The 18,153-nt window shown below is 33.6% G+C and overlaps 1 protein-coding gene across 2 annotated transcripts in view; it reads right to left on the reverse strand.

The window, feature by feature from the left end:
- Positions 1 to 230: 230 nt before the first annotated feature.
- Positions 231 to 18,153, reverse strand: part of FAN1 (FANCD2 and FANCI associated nuclease 1) — a 30,910-nt gene continuing 12,987 nt past the window's right edge. Inside the window, exons 5-14 of one of the 2 annotated variants that reach the window (XM_074294967.1) lie at positions 17,898 to 18,131; positions 17,347 to 17,478; positions 15,656 to 15,764; positions 14,390 to 14,509; positions 10,638 to 10,802; positions 9,924 to 10,086; positions 5,960 to 6,063; positions 4,890 to 5,084; positions 1,486 to 1,614; positions 231 to 463 (exon numbers count right to left, since the gene is read on the reverse strand). In XM_074294967.1, coding sequence (XP_074151068.1) covers positions 326 to 463; positions 1,486 to 1,614; positions 4,890 to 5,084; positions 5,960 to 6,063; positions 9,924 to 10,086; positions 10,638 to 10,802; positions 14,390 to 14,509; positions 15,656 to 15,764; positions 17,347 to 17,478; positions 17,898 to 18,131 — 1,489 coding nt within the window. In that variant the 3' untranslated portion in view covers positions 231 to 325. Of the gene's footprint in view, positions 464 to 1,485; positions 1,686 to 4,889; positions 5,085 to 5,959; positions 6,064 to 9,923; positions 10,087 to 10,637; positions 10,803 to 14,389; positions 14,510 to 15,655; positions 15,765 to 17,346; positions 17,479 to 17,897; positions 18,132 to 18,153 lie in introns of those variants that run through there. The other variant, XM_074294968.1, reaches the window with a different exon arrangement.

Consider the following 18,153-nt stretch of genomic DNA (forward strand, 5'->3'; position numbering starts at 1 on the left):
TTGGAGATAAGAAAAATAAGATTTGAAAAGCTTGAATGAAGGTACAATAATTAGTATCTATTTCTGACAGCTTACTGCTATATTTTCTGGGTCTGTTTATAAGTGTGACAATAGATAAACCAAACTACTTTGGACGAGTACCAGTTCAAGTCTTTGATTAATATATGTGTGCTTGCTACATACTATACTGAGTCCTTAAATCTGGTAGAAATAGTCAAAATTAAGCAATGTAAAATGTAGCAATAACATTTTATTCTTTTGGAAAGAAAAAAAAAAGAAAAAAAACCCAGCAGCAAGAGACAAAATATCACCCAAAGTATATAATCTAGCTGAGGCATTTGCTCTTAGCTCCAACTGCAACCACATGACAGACTTCTACTTGGGCTCCCAATTTCTGCAGTTCATCCAACCAAATCATTTGCTTGTGAGAAAGACGATCATTGGGCCCTTTAACTTCTACCAACTAGAAGAAAAAAAAAGTTAAAATGTGATTAATGCTCTAAGTGAATAGCTGTCAAATTTTACATTGGATTTATCAAGCCAGGTTTTTTGTTTGTTTCACACATTGCAAGTATCTATTTTGTTTTAAATAACCATTCAAAAGGCATTCTTCCAATGTAAATTTGCAAAAGTTAAGATGACCAAGAAAATACTTCACAAGGAAATAATTTTCTTAGGAGGAGGAAGGGCAGAAACTTCATAGTAGCAATTTATTTCCAAACATAAATTAACAGGTTTGCATCAATAATTGTTAAAGAAATTCAAGGTACATATCTTAGGATAAGAATACTAAATGATCCCAATTAATATGTCCTAAAGAAATCAAAAAAAGAAGAAAATTCTGATCCATATGCATAAAAATATTTGTCAAAATACTTTTGTTATATTGCTGAGTGAAACGAGCAGAACCAGAAGATCATTATACACTTCAACAATGATACTGTACGAGGATATATGCTGATGGAAGTGGATTTCTTCAACATAGAGAAGAACTAATCCAATTCCAATTGATTAATGATGGACAGAATCAGCTACATCCAGAAAAGGAACACTGGGAAATGAGTGTAAACTGTTATTTTTACCTTCTGAATCCAATTCTTCCTGTGCAACAAAAAATTCGGTTCTACACACATATATTTTATCTAAATTATACTGTAATATATTTAACATATATAAGACTGCTTGCCATCTGGGGGAGGGGGTTGGGGAAGAAGGGAAAAAAATCTGAATAGAAGTAAGTGCAAGGGATAATAATGTAAAAAATTACCCATGCATATGTACTGTCAAAAAATGTTATAATTATAAAATAAAATTAAAAATTTAAAAATTTAAAAAAAAAATACTTTTGTTATAACAAAACAAGGAAATGGAAACAAAGTGGACATTTATTAATTAGGGAATGAATGGCTTAATAAAATATGAGATATCAGTGTGATGAAATCTTAAAGAAATGAAATACAACTTTCAAGTTCTATCAAAGTTTACCTTAAAGTGGTTATTGGAGGTATTCCATACAACCAGATCTGGGAGACCCCCTCTGTGATGCCGAAGGTCTATTGCCAGTAGTCTACAAACACCACTTAAGAAAGGTCCTCCAAAACAGGATACCAGGTCCTTTAAGACAAAATATGAACTTCTTTAATCCATTTTTCTTGTCATTTTAAAAAGCAGCAAGTACCTGTAGTCTTAGGACAAATGAAAAGTATTAATCCAACTCATATCCCCAAAATGAGATATTTTAAAGAAAATAATTCTTTTAAAGGAATAAGCACACAATGCAAAGGAAAGCACCAAGACATTGGATAGAAAACTAACTCAAAATAAGGAAGTTTTGAGTTCAAGTCTCACCTCTGATACATACTGGCAGTATAACCCTGTGCAAGTCAATGTACCTCTCAGTAGCTCAGGCAACTTTCTAAGATGATAACAGAAAGACTTTCATTGGTTAAGGGAATTGTTTCACCAAGAGCTCTCTATATCAATGAAATCATGGATTCAGAGTGGGAAAAATATACTGAAATGTGGAACCAATTATGTGCTGCTCTAAAGTTTTTCATATGAACCTGGGGTTTATAGTCAGAAAATACAGCAATCATTCCTAAACTATCCAGTGAGCATTCTAAACACCAGAAACACAGCTAGGAATTCTGGCTTTTGAAACAAGTGTGGTACTGGAATAGAGGTATTTGAATCCCACTTTTAGCAAGAATTGGCCTTTACTTTTTTGCACACAGGTGGCTTTTAGTTGCTTCTTGATGAGGAAAAGGTAGTCCATGCCCCCCAAAATCTAACCTGCACTTCTATACTATAATTGTGACTTACATCACCCTCCAGATGATAGATAAGGGACCTAATAGTAGGAGTAGGCAAAGTGATGGAAGATAATCTTAATGTTACATGAAAATCTAGCAGTAGACCAGTGAGACCCAGAATATGAAAATGATGGCAGGTATCAGCTCAAGGTATAGAAGAAGCTAATAATATGGATAGATGCAAGTGAGGGAACAAGAATAGTCACAAGACAGTTCTAGGGGCCATGGCAATGGGTATAGACTACAGGGTATAGAGACATGGGTATAGACTATAAGGTATAGAGACAATGGGCCTGAGGACCTTAAAGTCTTTTAAATTTTGGCACTTTGGGACAAAGTTCCAGTCATCTTGCCCTAGTTTTGGCTTTGCTAAAAATATCAATTTATTATTCAATCAACAGATATACAACTACTTTGTGTTGGGCACTGTAGATACAAAGGCAAAGAAAGGAAATGATCCCAGGTCCCAAAAAAACCTCCATTCTACTTTGAGGTAGGAGTGGTGAGAGGAGGAGAGTAGGCAAAAGCAAAAACAAGTATGTATCTATATTTTTGTGTATATGAGTATGTATGGATGGATGCATATATGTACTGAATAAATACAAAATAATTAATAGTTTAAGAAGGGAGGGCACTAATAGTAAGGAGAGGAAGAATCAAGAAGACTTCATTTAGAAGTTAGTGCTTGAGCTGAGTTTTAAAGAAAGATATTCTGTCAGATGGAGATGAGAAGGAAGTTCTCATGGCTGGCATGGGCCAGCCAATTTAGAAGATTGGATGTAGGCTGCCAAAAGCCTGTGTGATTTCTGTGATTCTGTGTGAACAGAAAAGAGGCTAGTTACACTGGACCACAGAGTGAAGGTAGAAGAACTATGCATAATTAAGCTGGGAAGGCAGGTTGTGGGGGAATTAAGGAATTTCTATTTTAAGCTAGAGGCAAAAGAGAGCCTCTAGAATTTACTGAATAGGGGAGAGACAGGGTCAGATTAGCACTTGAGGAAAACCACTTTGGCAACTATGTGGAGGATGGGAAATCAGAATGGGGAGAGAATGAAGACAAGGAATCCAAATATGAAGCCATTATCAACAGTCCAGTTGACTCATCCAAAATCGGAAGGGAGAGGCTGCACTGGATGGAAAAGATGCTGTAGATGTTGAAAAGACAACAAATTGGCTTGTAGGGTGAGAGAGAAGGAAGGGTCAAGGACTATGCCGAGGTTAATGAACCTGGGGAATGGGAAAAAGGATAGTTCCCTCGAACTGAAAAAAGGAAGTTTGGAAAAGGGATGTGTGGGGTTTTTTTGGTGGGAGACAGGAGAAGATAGGTTAATTTTCTTTTGGATATATTTGAGACTGAATATAACAGCCAGTGTGAAAGGTACAGTTGTTAGTTCATGATGCAAAACTGGAGCTCAGGAAAAGTTGGATATATACATATATATGAATCTTCAACTTAAAGATGACAATTAAATCTGTGCCCAGAGATGCCCCAATATGAGCAAAAGAAAGTCCTGCTATTATCACACAGGTTTCAAACTGTTTATATGCTAATCTTAAGATCATAACCTGTCACAGACACTATTTCATGCAAATTGTTATTTCTAATTCGATGAATAGTTATCTTAAACTTTATAGTATACAAATTGTTTTTGTTTTTATACAGCATTAATAAAATTATAAATGATCTAATTTGATAATTTTGAAATTTATTTAGAAAAATACAAATGCTACTTATATGCATCTAAATCATGATTTTTCAGTTATATTATGTATATTAGACAAAAAAGTAAATTAATTAATAAATTAAAGGTGTTAGTATAAAGTTCCACTTGCATAGAATCATAATTTCCCACCTGTATATGATTTCAAAAAAACATGTAATAACACTTAAGAATTCAGTACTTTAGAAGGGACTAATGGAAATGAAACAAAACTGATTCCCCAAAGTATCTGAACAAATTTACAAATTTATAAGTGACAAAAGCATAAATTACTAAGAGAACCTGAGATGCATAACTTTAAGAATTGATGTTAATCATGCTTTCCAAAAGCACTTTCCTTGATACTTTGGCTAATAAAAGAATGTCAAGATGGATGGACAATGAGTCCAACTTAATCTGGACATACCCTGTGCTCTTAGTAAATCACTTTTTTTTTCCTGGACTGTATGTCAATTATACTAAAATCAATTAAACTAAAACAATATATTTTACTGGCTTGTTATTTTAAATAAAATTTTTGTTTAGTCACTTATCTGTCATACCTTTATCTGCTCTGAATAGAAATATAATGTTGGTTTATGTTTTAAGGGAACGATGAACCTAGAGATAGAAATAGAAATGATAACAGTTCTGACGCTGTACAGGTAGCAATAATAGAGACATATAGGAGGCAGATAAGATTTTATGGTTGCAGATATGGGGCTAGAGAAGTACAGTGAGAAACTGGTTGATTCAGGGATAGAGAGACTTGTCTAGCCCTTGTTAGAAGATACTCAGCAGAAGCTGCCCCCAACTTATTTGGGAGAGATTATTTTCTGGCCAACATAAGGTAAGATATCAGACACTTCACCTTTACCTGTGCTTGCTGAAGAGAAGAGAACCTGTCCCAGTTGACTCCTGATGCTACTTTCCCCTCCTGAGCATTCCATACATTCGCAATCCATACTTTCAGAGTCTCAGGAGAAGCCTCACGAATCATCTGGAGCTTAGACTCTATGGCATCACGTCTGTTTTCATAAAAATTGTCTGTGTACAAATCCAATGGGAATGCCTGAGAAGAAATGTAAGTAAATATGCTCTGTAATATGGCATCCAAAATGGAATTAGAGAAATTTTCAAAAGCTGTCAAGTTTTTAAAAGTCAATGTAAATAAAGTGTCATTCTCATCTAAATTTTTTTCTTAAAAGGTGATGCATTGGGGTAGCTAGGTGGTGCAGTGGGTAGAGCACCAGTCCTGAAATTAGGAGGACCTGAGTTCAAATCTGACTTCAGACACTTAACATTTACTAGCTGTGTGACCCTGGGCAAGTCACTTAATCCCAACTGCCTTGGGAGGGAAGGGGGGAAAACAGTTCATAATCAATAGTAGAATTAAAGCATTTTGTGATGATAATTTTTTATAACTGATAGAACCTCCAAAGTATTTAGGCTAAATAAACTTCATATACACATATATCACATTCTAAATTCACAAGATTCAAGATTAATTTACTATTAATTTGGAATTCAACATAATTATTTAAAATATTAGTATAATAAGTAAATAGTATAAAATAGTATGCTATAGTAGAGGGTTTCTTAAATTATTTCCACTTGTGATCCCTTTTCACCTGAGAAATTTTTATGTAACTCCAGATATGTAAATATATAAAACAGGTAAACAAATCAAAGATTTGCTGATAATAAATCCTAATTTCATGATCCCCACATTCTATTACAAGACTCCATATGGAATCATGATTCACCATTTAAGAAGCTGGGCTTTATAGTATATAGTAATGGTATATAGTACAAGAAGATAATTTTAGGATATAAAAATTTTTTAAATAAATGTTTTCAATCTTCGATTACATGTAAAACTATATTGCAAAAATATGAATTATTAGAAAAATGCATAAAGAATTATTTAAATATATATACAAATACCTGATAGGAATTTCTAAAAACATCTGGTATTCCATCCATGAAAATTATGTCCCACAGTAGAAGGCTATAAAGTGTAATAAATGTGGACCCCTCTCCATGAATACCTAAGACAAAAATCATATAGATATTCTGTTTTCTAGTATTAAAATGGAAATCTGACAAAGTTAAAATTCTTCCTTTAAATTAATGGCAACAAACTCCAAACAAATATATTTACAAAATGCTTAGTTTTCAAATTACTAATAAAAAATATTTTGAGGACTATAACATAGTACAAAAATAAGTTATATATTAGTATTGCCATTTGCTTATGTAAGGGAGCCTAGTTTAGAGTGGCAAAGTGATATTCCTAAAATAATTAAAAATCTTTTTTTTTTTCAGATAGTATGAACTATGTCATTTTAGATATTTCAAAGACCTAGTGGAAATATGTGGAAGAAGTGTTGGTATATAAAATCTCGAAATTGTGAATAGGGGATATAAAGGCAAAGCAAAGAGGCAAGATGTGGAATCTGATCCCTGGTCAGTAGAAATTAGAGAGAAAACAAAAGATGATACAGAAATGGCCAGAGGCTGGACTCCCATCAAGCTGGATAATAATCAAGAAAATTTACTATTTTTTTCAGAAGATTAAAGGCAAGGATGTGTTAATTGCAAATTTATTACTAAGCAACTGGCTTCATAGTCAGTCAGTAACATTTATATGCCTAGTGCTTTGTTAAGCTCTGGAGATACAAAAAAAAAAGGCAAAACACAATTCCTCTCCAAAGAAGCTCAATGTCTGATATGGGAGACAACAAGTAAACACATACATACAAGCCATATGTAGGATAAATAGAAAATAACTGAGAGAAGTCATTAGAATTATGAGGGGCTGGGAAAGGGTCCCAGTAGAAGAAGAGATTTTAGTTGGGCCTTCTGTGGAAGCCCGGGAAGCCAGTAGATGTAGATAAGGAAGAAGGGCCTTCCAGGCATGGAATGAAAGATAGCCAGAGGAAGTCTAGGCAAGAGATGGAGTATCTTATCCATTTAACTGCAAGGAGGCCAGTGCCAAACAGTCGGAGAACTATTTGTTTATATCTCTTCCTTATCTATTGAGCAATATTTATGAAGATCCACTAAGCTGGCAATTGCAAGAGAACAGAAAAGACCATGAGGACCCATGCTAGAGTGGTGACAGTCTCAGAAGAGAGAAAGAACTATTGCAAAGGGGAAATCAACAGATCACAGAATCAGATTAGATACAAAGAGACCATCTAAAGGGAGTGGAGCTGACTTCCATTTAACAGTTTCTTAGCCCCTGTGGTAAGAAGCCAAGATACTCAAGGAACATTATAAGGGACTTCTGAAGAAAAGGGCATGATTTTCTTTTCTTTTTCTTTTTTTTCTCTAATGTATTTGGGAGTTGGGGGGTGGGAAAGGCCTTCTTAGAAAGTAATACAAAAGAAATAGAAGAATGCCTTCAAAAATATAAAATACTCTAAAAGAATGCCAAATAGAGATCTCAGATAATCAATCATCTTTTACTGAAGAACTGTCTACAAAGGAACTACCAAAAGAAAAAAGAACAAAAAACAAACAACAACAACAAAACCTTGTCTGTAAGGATTCACAAGGGAATCCTAACAAACTTTTAAAGTACAATTAATACCTCTACTATATTAATTATTACCAAAAATTGAGAAAAAATACTCTACCAAATTCCTTTTATAAGACATTATAGTACTAATTCTTAAACAGGGAAGAATTAAGTATAGAAAGAAAACAAACTGGATGTCCAGGAAATATCTTAAACTCAACATATCTAGAATTAAATTCATTATCTTCCTTATCTCTTCCCCCCACCCCTGTCCTCTTTCAGACTTCCCTATTATTATCAAGACTATTTTTCCTATCACCCAGGCTCACAATTCAAGCGCAACCCTGACTCTCCACTCTACCTTCCCTATCCAATTAGTAGTCAAGATCTGTTGTTTCTACCTTTGTCTTCTCTACTTTCACATCACTATGTGAAAGGCCACCATCCTGCAGGCCCTCGTCACTACTGTAATGAATGACTGCTTAAGACTGATGGTTAGTTTCTTTGACCAAAAGATATTTCACAAATAGCTAAGTAGTCAGGCAATACAAACAGTTTTCAAAATAGGAATTGTAAATTATCAATCAAATGGAAGAATGTTCCAAATTATTAACAATAAGAGAAATGTAAATCAAAATAATTTTGAAGATAAAAAAAACAAAAGACACAGTTAATATTTAGAAGAATTGTAGAAAGTCACATTAATACATTGTTAGTGAATCTGTGAATCTAATCTAATCATTTTGGAATTATTCAAATAAAGTGACTAAATGTCTATATTCTTTTAATACAAAAAGTCCATAGCTAGGCATATTCTCAAAGGTCATTCACAAGAAGAAAGTTTCCACATACCATAACCCTTATAGCAACACTTTTTTTTTTTGTAAATAGTATTTTATTTTTTCCAGTTACATGTAACAAGAGTTTTCAACATTCATTTTTTGTAAGATTCTGAGCAGCAATTTTTTTTCCTTTCTTCCCTCCCATCTACTTCCCCCAAGATGGTAAGCAAATGTTGTACATTTGCAATGATGTTAAACATATTTTCAACTTAGTCATGATGTGAAAGAAAAAACAGAACAAAAGGGAAAAGATGTTCATTGACTGGGAAATGGTTAAACAAAAAGTAGTACATGGATGGAATGGAATATTACTATGCAATAAGAAATGATAACCACATAAGTCAAAAGGGAAACACTTTTGAGGAGGGACAAGGTAAAAGGAAAAAGAAAATAGAATAAACTCAGAAAAGTAGTTATTATAATACTTAACAAATTGTGAAAAAAATTTTGAAGCAAGTTTCTCAAGGTCTCATTTCTCAATCATGTAGGGAACTGAATGAAATTTATAAAAAGAAAAAACCATTCCCCAACTATAAATGATCAAAAGATATGAACTTTTTAGATGAAGTAATTGAGCTATTTATAATCATCTGAAAAAAATACTCTAACTCACTGTTGATTGGAGAAATGCAAATTAAAACAACTTTGAGGTAATAGATTGGCAAATAGCAGCTCTTTCCTCAGGACAGAGAATTAGAAATTGAGGGGATGTATATCAACTGGGAAATAGATGAATAAATTGTGATATCTGATTATAGGGGAAAACTATTATGCTATAGGAAATGATGAGCAGGATGCTCTCAGAAAGACTTCCATGAGTTCATGCAAAGTAAAATGTACAAAGTAACAGCAATAGTGTAAGATGGTCAGCTATGAATGGCTTTTCTATTCTCAGCAATACAATGATACAAAACAACTCTTTAAGACTTATGAGAAAAAATGCTATCCATACCCAAAGAAAGAACTGATCGTGTCTGAATACAAACTGAAGCCTACTTTTATTAAACTTTATTTTTCTTGAGGGTTTTTTTTGGGGGGAGGGGGGTCTTTCACAACATGACTTTTATGGAAATGTTTTGCATAATTTCACATATGTCTTCTCAATAAGGGGGGAGTAGAGAGGCAGGAAGGAAGAGAATCTGGAACTCAAAGTTTTAAAAACAAATCTTAAAAATTGTTTTACATGTAAATGGGGAAAAATAAGATACTAGATAAAAAGAAATTTTTTTAAAGACATATGATAACTACAGAAAGTACAGAAAGACATGCAAAGTGAAGTAAACAGAACTAGATGACAATCTATACAATGACTACAACAATATAAATGGAAATTTATATAATAGAAATATAAATGTAGAATTATAAAGAACAGGCCCAACACCAAAGAGGAAATATGAGAAGATGCTATCCCTTACTGCTCTGCAGAGTGGAAGACATTGAAAGTCTGACTTTGTAATATACTGATTTAATACAAAAGGATATATAGATGATGTAAAAACAGAAGACATTTTAAAAACTTGTTTTTTAAAATTGGTTATATTACCTTGGTCAAAACCATTTTGCCTGTAATAGGCTAGAGCTAGCTCCTCAACTGAACACATGACTGTGGTTGGAGTAAATTCATCTCCTTCTGTCTCAGTTTCCTGCATAAGAAACACAGACTTTCCCATTCCACTATGGGGACACATTTTTCCTTTTATGGTCACCTAAACAATATTAGAACAGAAAATCAAAACAAATCAGCCTACCTTAACACAACTGTTTTCATGGAGTAACAAAATGTTCTCTTAATTCATAATTGGTCATTGGTAGACTAGATACATATCTGATAGGTAACATAAACATGTATTTGTAACAATGAGAACTGTAGAGTTTATACTATTGTTTTCCCACTTCCCATCCACCCACATTTGACTGCTGGAATTGACTGCTTTGGAATTCAGAATTTTAAAAAACTAGCAAAATACTGCCGGAAACTTCTTTCATTAGATAGCATAAAGAAACCACAAGGTTAAGAACTTTTATTCACTTGAATAGAAGAAAGAAAAATACCAGACTTTGTCTGGAGTAAATCTGAGCACCTGCTCATACAGATAGGCAAGAAAAAAGAATAGAATATATTCAAAATGTGAACAGAAAAACTCTAATACTGAAAGATACCAAAAAAAAAAAAAAGATTATTCTTAAGTTGATGGCTTTATAAAAAAAAGTTCAATCAGTTAATCTTGACTGTGGGAAATAAATGAAATTTACTCACATGGTTAACATCTTTAATAATCATAATTGGCATTTTATGAAAGAGATGGATGAATTTTTTACAACTTGGAGAATCTTTTAGTCTCATTGCTCGTTGGTAAAGAGAAAAACGATGTCCCATTCTTACATGTGGATCCAACAATCCTTCTGTGATACATTGAATAGCCTATAAGATACAACAGCATCACATTTGAGAGTCTCAAATATGACGGTCTTTTAATTAGTTTAATAGGAGGCTATGAAATGTTCAACCTAGAAAATTAACAAAAGAAACACTTTAAAAATTAGGATTGTTGTATTGAATTTTGCTTTATGCAGTTCTTAAACTCCTCTTAAATCTTACATGGTAAATGTATGATGAAGCACAACCTATTAACTGTGATGCTAACTGGTTGCCTATGTTACCCAGTGAAAGAGCACAATAATGGCTACTAAATCTTTGCAAAGAATTTTTGAATCATTGAAATCACAGGGCTAAATAAGCACTAAATCACAGCTCTCTACTATCCCTTCATTTTATAAATGAGAAAACTGAAGCCCAAAAGTGATTAATTTGCCTATGGTTACATAAATAGGTAGTATGAAAACCAGGACTAGAAACTGGATTTTAACCAGGTTTTTTCTAAAAACCTTTTCAATCAGAAGAATTAAAAAAAAATACATAGCCACTTCTAGAGTCAAATTTAGAGCAGTAAAACCTAAATAGTAAATGCAAAATAATAAAAGATTGTCTAAATGTGTATTTACCAAGAGACCCTTAAAGCAGAGGCAGTAATACAGAATAATTATTTTTAAAAGCATGGGATAAACACAACCCCATAGCACTAGCAAAGGAATCCTCCTTCCTTGCCTTTGTAATCCATGCTACCTAGTTATTCATTCCTTTACTACAGAAGTTTGGAAAGGATAGAATATGAATATTCAAGGATTGTCAACTAAGTCCTATGAGGAAAGACATAAGGAATTAGGATTCTTTAGCAACAAAAAAGAAAGCTGAGAAAAAACTTAAATATCTGAAAGTATGCAAAATCATTTTCAGAGAAGTAACCAGGGGAATTATCTGATGTAAATCTAGATATTCATTCTAAGCTTACAAGTATATGAAAGGAAGACCACAAAGCCAAAAGACTTTTGAAGCATCTGGAACATTTTTGCTGTTCATCCTAGTTTAAAAAAAAAAAAAAGCATGAAAGTAATAAAGGAGATAAAAAGCAAAACATCCTATCTATATGCTTTTAAAGAGGAAAAGGACTTTTATTCACTTGAAACACTTGGAGCAGTCTTTTAGATTTGCATCTTAAAGAAACATGCAATATTTCCACATTCCATAGTTAGTTCTTTCCACCCTGAAGTCATCATAATGTGCCAATTGGAAAAACAAAAGCCCAAAAAGGATCAAACTCAAGTATTCAATAGCAATGCAAGATTGGAATGAAGATGGGGGTGAAACCAACAACTGGACATACAAAGACCTACTGTTCCAATTCAGCTGTGCTTAATAGTTTTTTGCTTCCCCACTTTGCTCTTGGATAATGTCAGCCAACAAAACCACTTTCTACTTCAAAGCTCTTCCACTCTATTAATCATAGTATTGGGTAGCAACAGGTGAACCAATCCAAAGGTATGAGGTTAATCATTCGATAAATTATAGACAAAGTACCATAGAGGATTTCAAAACTTTTTTTTTCCTTATTCATGGAAAAACATAGTAAGAAAATGGGCACAAGATGCAGTACCACATTTTGTAATTATCTACTCAAAGCAGTGCATAAAACCCTGATCCTGGTATAAGAAAGCCAACCTCAGAAACTACCTCGTTGTGTGAGCTGGGCAAGTCACTTAATCTTGTCTGCTTCAGTTTCCTCAACTGTAAAATGGGGATAACAATAGCACCTATCTCACATGGGTTGCTGTGAGAAGCTGGTGCCTGACACATAGAAAATGTTTATGTGTTTGTTCACTTCTGCTCTTCCCCTTCTCTCTTCTCCCTTCAATCTCTCATAGATACAATACATCCAAACACAATGCCTTCCCCACTCCTGACTCTCCAAACCCACTTGGGACTCATTGCTGTTTCTGTTCATTCTTCCAGACACTCAGGAGCAAAGTTTGGTTTTCGTCTCTAGCTCCTTCCATCTTCCTTGCTCCCTATATCTCCAAGGTGTCTTTCTTATCCATCCCACTTCTACCACTTCAGTTCAGGCTTTTCTCAACAATAGCTTTCTAATCACTTTTTCCATCTTTAAGTCCCTTCCTCTTCCAATTTATCATATATACCATTAGGAGATTGTTTTCCCAACTATAATTCTGATCATCAAGGTTCTGACTAAAACAAATAATGATCCTTGCTCTTCAAGAGTTTACATCATAATGCTGACCAAAAACAGTATTCAGTGCCACATTCTGGCCTCAACCCATATTTTACCACCTGCCATCTTAGGTTTCAGCTTGTTGTCCAAACTGGCCCCCTACCTATGTTTTTAGTCTGATGAAATCCCACCCACTCTCAAGCCCCAGCTCAAAATGGCTTCTCTCAAAAAGCCTTCTTTAATCATCCAGAGAGAAGTGCTGCAATGGAGAGAGACCTAGAGTTAGGCTTAGAGGACCTGGGTTCGAATTCTCACTCTGCCTCTTGGGACTTCTGGATCCTTCTCTGCAAGATGAGAGAGTTGGACTAGACAAATTCTCAAGTTCTCTTCCAACAAAAGTCTGTCCCTAGAACCCTATAGAGCCTCACTCTTAACTCTTACGTATAATTCTAATAATTACCAAATTCCTCTTTGTTGTTGTTGTAGGCAACAAGGTAGCACACTTAATACAATGCCAGGACTGGAGTTAGGAAGATTTAGCTCAAATCCAGCCTTAAACACTAGCTGAGTGATCCTGGATAAGTCACTTAATTCAGTTTACTTCAGTTTCCTCATATGTAAAATGAATAAAGGAAATGGTAAACTACTTCAGCATCTTTGTCTAGAACTGTTATTTCTGCATATCCATGCCTTATTTCTTCTGTTAAGTTGCAAGCTTCTTTTTTTTTTTTTTCCCTGAGGCTGGGATTAAGTGACTTGCCCAGGGTCACACAGCTAGGAAGTGTTAAGTGTCTGAGACCACATTTGAACTCAGGTCCTTCTAAATTCAGGGCTGGTGCTCTATCCACCTAGCTGCCCCAAGTTGCAACCTTCTTGAAAGCATATAAGGTCTTATATTATCTCTATTTACCTACCATAGTGGAGTTTTTTGCATATAATTGATCAATAAATAAGGACTGAGTTTAATCTATTATTTTGATACTTCAATAAAATTATTCAAGTAGTTGCTTGTATGTATTAAGTAATATTGAAAGTTTATTTCTTAACATAATTACCCTCACAAAACAAATTATTCCACATTTAAGTTGATTGGGATGTCTACAATTTTCATAAGAATATCTGCTATTCAATTCAATAAGCATTTCTTAAGTAGCTATTATGTGCTAGAACTGGAGATATAATGAAAAATATCAAAAGTTTTGATATATGCTCTATTGGAGGGCATATAATGGACACCGCAATTTTGTATTTGAAAATTTTCTTTAGAATCCTTATGAAATTTTCTTGGGGGATAGGAGGAGATTGGACAAACAGAAACAACAAAGAAATAAATGTTTTTTCAAGAGTAATACTCAAGTACTTAGAAGATTTAAATGGCTTTTAAAATTTTAGCACAATAGACCATATATTTTTTAAAAAATTTAATATTATTTAATAATGATACCTGTTCAATGCGTTTCAAATGTTGATGTAAATTAAGTGCTAATCTGTCCCACCATCGACCTCTGCTCTCAAGACAATATATTTTCTGTGATAAAAGATTTTCAAGTTCCTCAACTGCTTCCTATAGGAAAAAAAAGCTTTCATTTAGACAAATGAAAATTGATTCAAGATGAATTAAATCTATAAATCAGTTAACATTGCAAAATGGAGCCACATTTCCACCCAAAGATGAAGCTGCTAATACATTATTCACTTTACATACATTCTGAGTTATCTTTCATGTATGATGAGTTTTCATCAAACATCTTTGTAATCAAGTGCTGAGAAAATCAGTCAGGTTTCAGGATTGTAGTTTATACACATTAACTTTTCACAACTTTTTTCCAGGTCATGCAGACTGGCCCCTGGGAAAATAGTGCTTTCAAACTACCACACTGATCAATTGAGCAAACTGGCCCACGTGTGACTTTATTATAGTCATTCTTTACTAACATATAGTCATCTTTTTATAATGACCTTTTTCAATAAAGAAATGCCAAAAAATAGAAGTAAACCTTAACAGTTCTCACAAATTATTTTTGATACAAGCATAAAGTCAATTTCTTGTTTTTCTGCATCCAGAAAATTTCCATTTATTTCCTTTCTGAATAATTCGTGATACATGGTGAAAAATGGTTGAGATGCAAGTTTATTCTCATATCAAGTTTGTATTTTAACTTTCCTTTTTCTCTCTTTTATCATGTACATCCTGTTAGAACCATTCATCAGAGAAAGCTGAGAGAAATAATCATTAACATGGAATGAGGGGTAGACATTAACCAATCCGGGTTGATTTCCACTCTCACGTATAACACATTTTTAATGTTCCCAATGTTCGTTTGTGATTTATGAAAGACAAATGACAATTATTTTATTAATTAATCTATTAACCTTAATTAATTAAATTTGTTATTAATTTCCCAGACATTATGTCTTTCAAACTTTTCATTCATTCATTCATCACAAGGAAAAACAGAATAAGGATCCCAATAATGCTTAATAATTTTAAGATCTCTCTTCTTTTCCCTCCACCTCATTTCCCCCGAAAAAATCCTGTGAAGTACATATATTATATAAAGTATATTACTGACTACAAAAATATACGAAAAAAATCAGAACTAGTCTACTTGATAGCAAAATAAAATTAAATCATATGTATAAATCTGATTTTTTCCATAATCTTAGCATTTATATAACCTAAGAGAGCAGAAAAGTATTCAAAATATACCTCATACATGTGCAATCTTTGTAGTATTTCAACTGCTCTCGAGAAAATCCTTGTATAAATCCACCCAACAGTAAAACATCGCAGGAAAAGAGGTAAATCTTCATGGTATCTAGAATACAGTTGTCATACCAAGAATTTAATGTTACTTACAGGTTTGATGATGCATGCACAGACCAGGAATTTCAGAATGGACACTACTCCCATGATTGCTTAAAAGTATCTGGGTGGCACAGTAATTAGAGCGCTGGGCTTAATATAGGAGGTGCTATAAAAATATTGATTTCCTTGCCCTTAACTAGATGGTTATTACTAGAAAAAAAAAAAAAAGCCATTTGATGTGGCACCCTTTTAGCAGTAGTATTTAAAAACTGCTTTGGGATGAGGGTGAGATTCTTAGAAAATAGCTTTTTATCAAATCTACACTCAAAGCATTTCCACATTGGCAGGATCAGACAGAACTTGTGTTCCATGAGTCCAAGATCACCTTGATGCCATGCAGCAGAATAAGATTTAAAAGAAAGACATCTATATGGGATTTTCAGACAAAAAAAAAAAAGAAACAGTTATCAAAAGTTTAAAAATAAGCTGTGACTTAAAAAAAAACAACAACAACAACAACATTATTCACCTCAGCCATATATGCTTTTCCAGATGCTAAATAAAAATACAAATGAAATTCTCTGTGTAGGTTTTTTAAAGAAATATCCTCACATCCTTATCACATCTTTAAGATGCAGCTGTTTGATGAATAAAGCTCTGACCTCAGAGTGAGCCAGAAGTAGATCCAAATCTCACCCTGACACATGCATGGTGGCTGTGAGACACCAAGCAAGTTACTTCTCTCAAGGTCTCAAATAAGTCTCCTGACTCTAAGCTGCAGAACAGCTGCTGATCTGCATCAGCGATGGGAGCTAGCTCCCTACACCATGAAACAAAAGAACCAGTATCCGTGGGTCATTCTACTGGCCACTCACCATTTATTCACCACAAGTCAAACTCTGTTAACCAGGGTTATTTTCCCAAAGAATAACCTTTCTTATGTGGATAAGTAGTTCTTTTAAATAAAAACTATTTCCTAATGGGATTGATGCTCTAAATATTCTAAAAATAAAAGGATTTCATTGAAGAATTTTATATAAATGTTGCATGGTAAAAAGAATGAACAAGATAGAATTTCTTTATAATACTTATATAGTGGAGAAATTCAGTAGCTGTCATAAAATATGAAGTGAGACATCTTATGCTGACCACATGGAATTTTTAAACAGCTGCTCACCCTAGTTTCATCTGCAAAATTGCACCCATTTGAATTTCCATTTGATGAATAAACTTTGCATGTTTCCCATAACCTCTGCACCATTTCTTTGTTTCTTCTGCATTTCGAATCCAGCTGACTGGTTCGCAGCCAATTAAATGACAACAAGTAAAAAACAGATTATTGTTCCCATGAATTGTTGGCACTCAGAAAAGTATACCTTTTTATATAAGAGTTCATTTTAAGCTTTTGGATTATTTCTATTTCACACAACTTTAAATAAGCAAGAAATATAATGTTTCCCATTATATTGTAGGTTTGACCACAGAATTAATCTGCATGGTCTTTATGCCCACCTCCCTCACCCAAAAATTCTTATATAAACTGAGCATACTCATTGGGATGTGCATTTGCAAACATAGCTATAAGCCATTACCTTAGGGATGGATGATTTTTTAGCTTGTTCCAATCCTCTTTTGCACATTTGCAGAGCTCATTAGCTTCCTTCCAGTTTCCATTAACCATAGTAGTAGAAATATCATTCAACATATGAGCAGCTGAAGCATATCTGATGTTTTTTTAAAAAGTCATAATGAAAAGCCAAGTGAAGAAAACATTTGTATAAAAACGAATGATTTAACCCATGTCTTATACTTAATTTCTCTCCAAGATCAACTTTTCAGTTAGAAAAAGCATAGTAGTCCACGCTAGTCAGTATTACTTAGAGGCAAAAATGCTTATTTTTGTAGCATTAATTTACTAATACTCTAGTGACCTAGAAGAGCTAATACATTTTTTTTCATAAAATAATTTACTCACCAGAAAAATTATAAGACGCAGAGATAGATGTCTACATAGTTTCTATATAGTTCGTGTACTTTCAAAAGTCATTTCCATTTATGAAACAAAAATTCAATTGTTTTTATTCTGAATAATACTGGCAATCAAAAACATATTAACTATTAAAGTCACCTAACATAACCCTACCTGATAAGATCTTCTTTATCTTGGAAGATTGGTGTTTTCCTATTTATTGTATAACTGGGAAAAGTCATTCGGCCTAGGTTGACCATTAGTACTGTGAAAAGTTGGCTTTGTCCGCCACAAGGAGCATCTTCTTCTTCCACTGAATCAGTCAATGAAAATAGCAGCAAAATACGGGAAAATACGGCCCGAGGACCTTTGGAAATTCTTACAGACTGTCCTACCAAATCCTTTGCCCTAGAAAGAACATATAGGATAT

The sequence above is a fragment of the Sminthopsis crassicaudata genome, chromosome 2 (genome assembly GCF_048593235.1).
Source record: "Sminthopsis crassicaudata isolate SCR6 chromosome 2, ASM4859323v1, whole genome shotgun sequence".
NCBI classification, from domain to species: domain Eukaryota; kingdom Metazoa; phylum Chordata; class Mammalia; order Dasyuromorphia; family Dasyuridae; genus Sminthopsis; species Sminthopsis crassicaudata.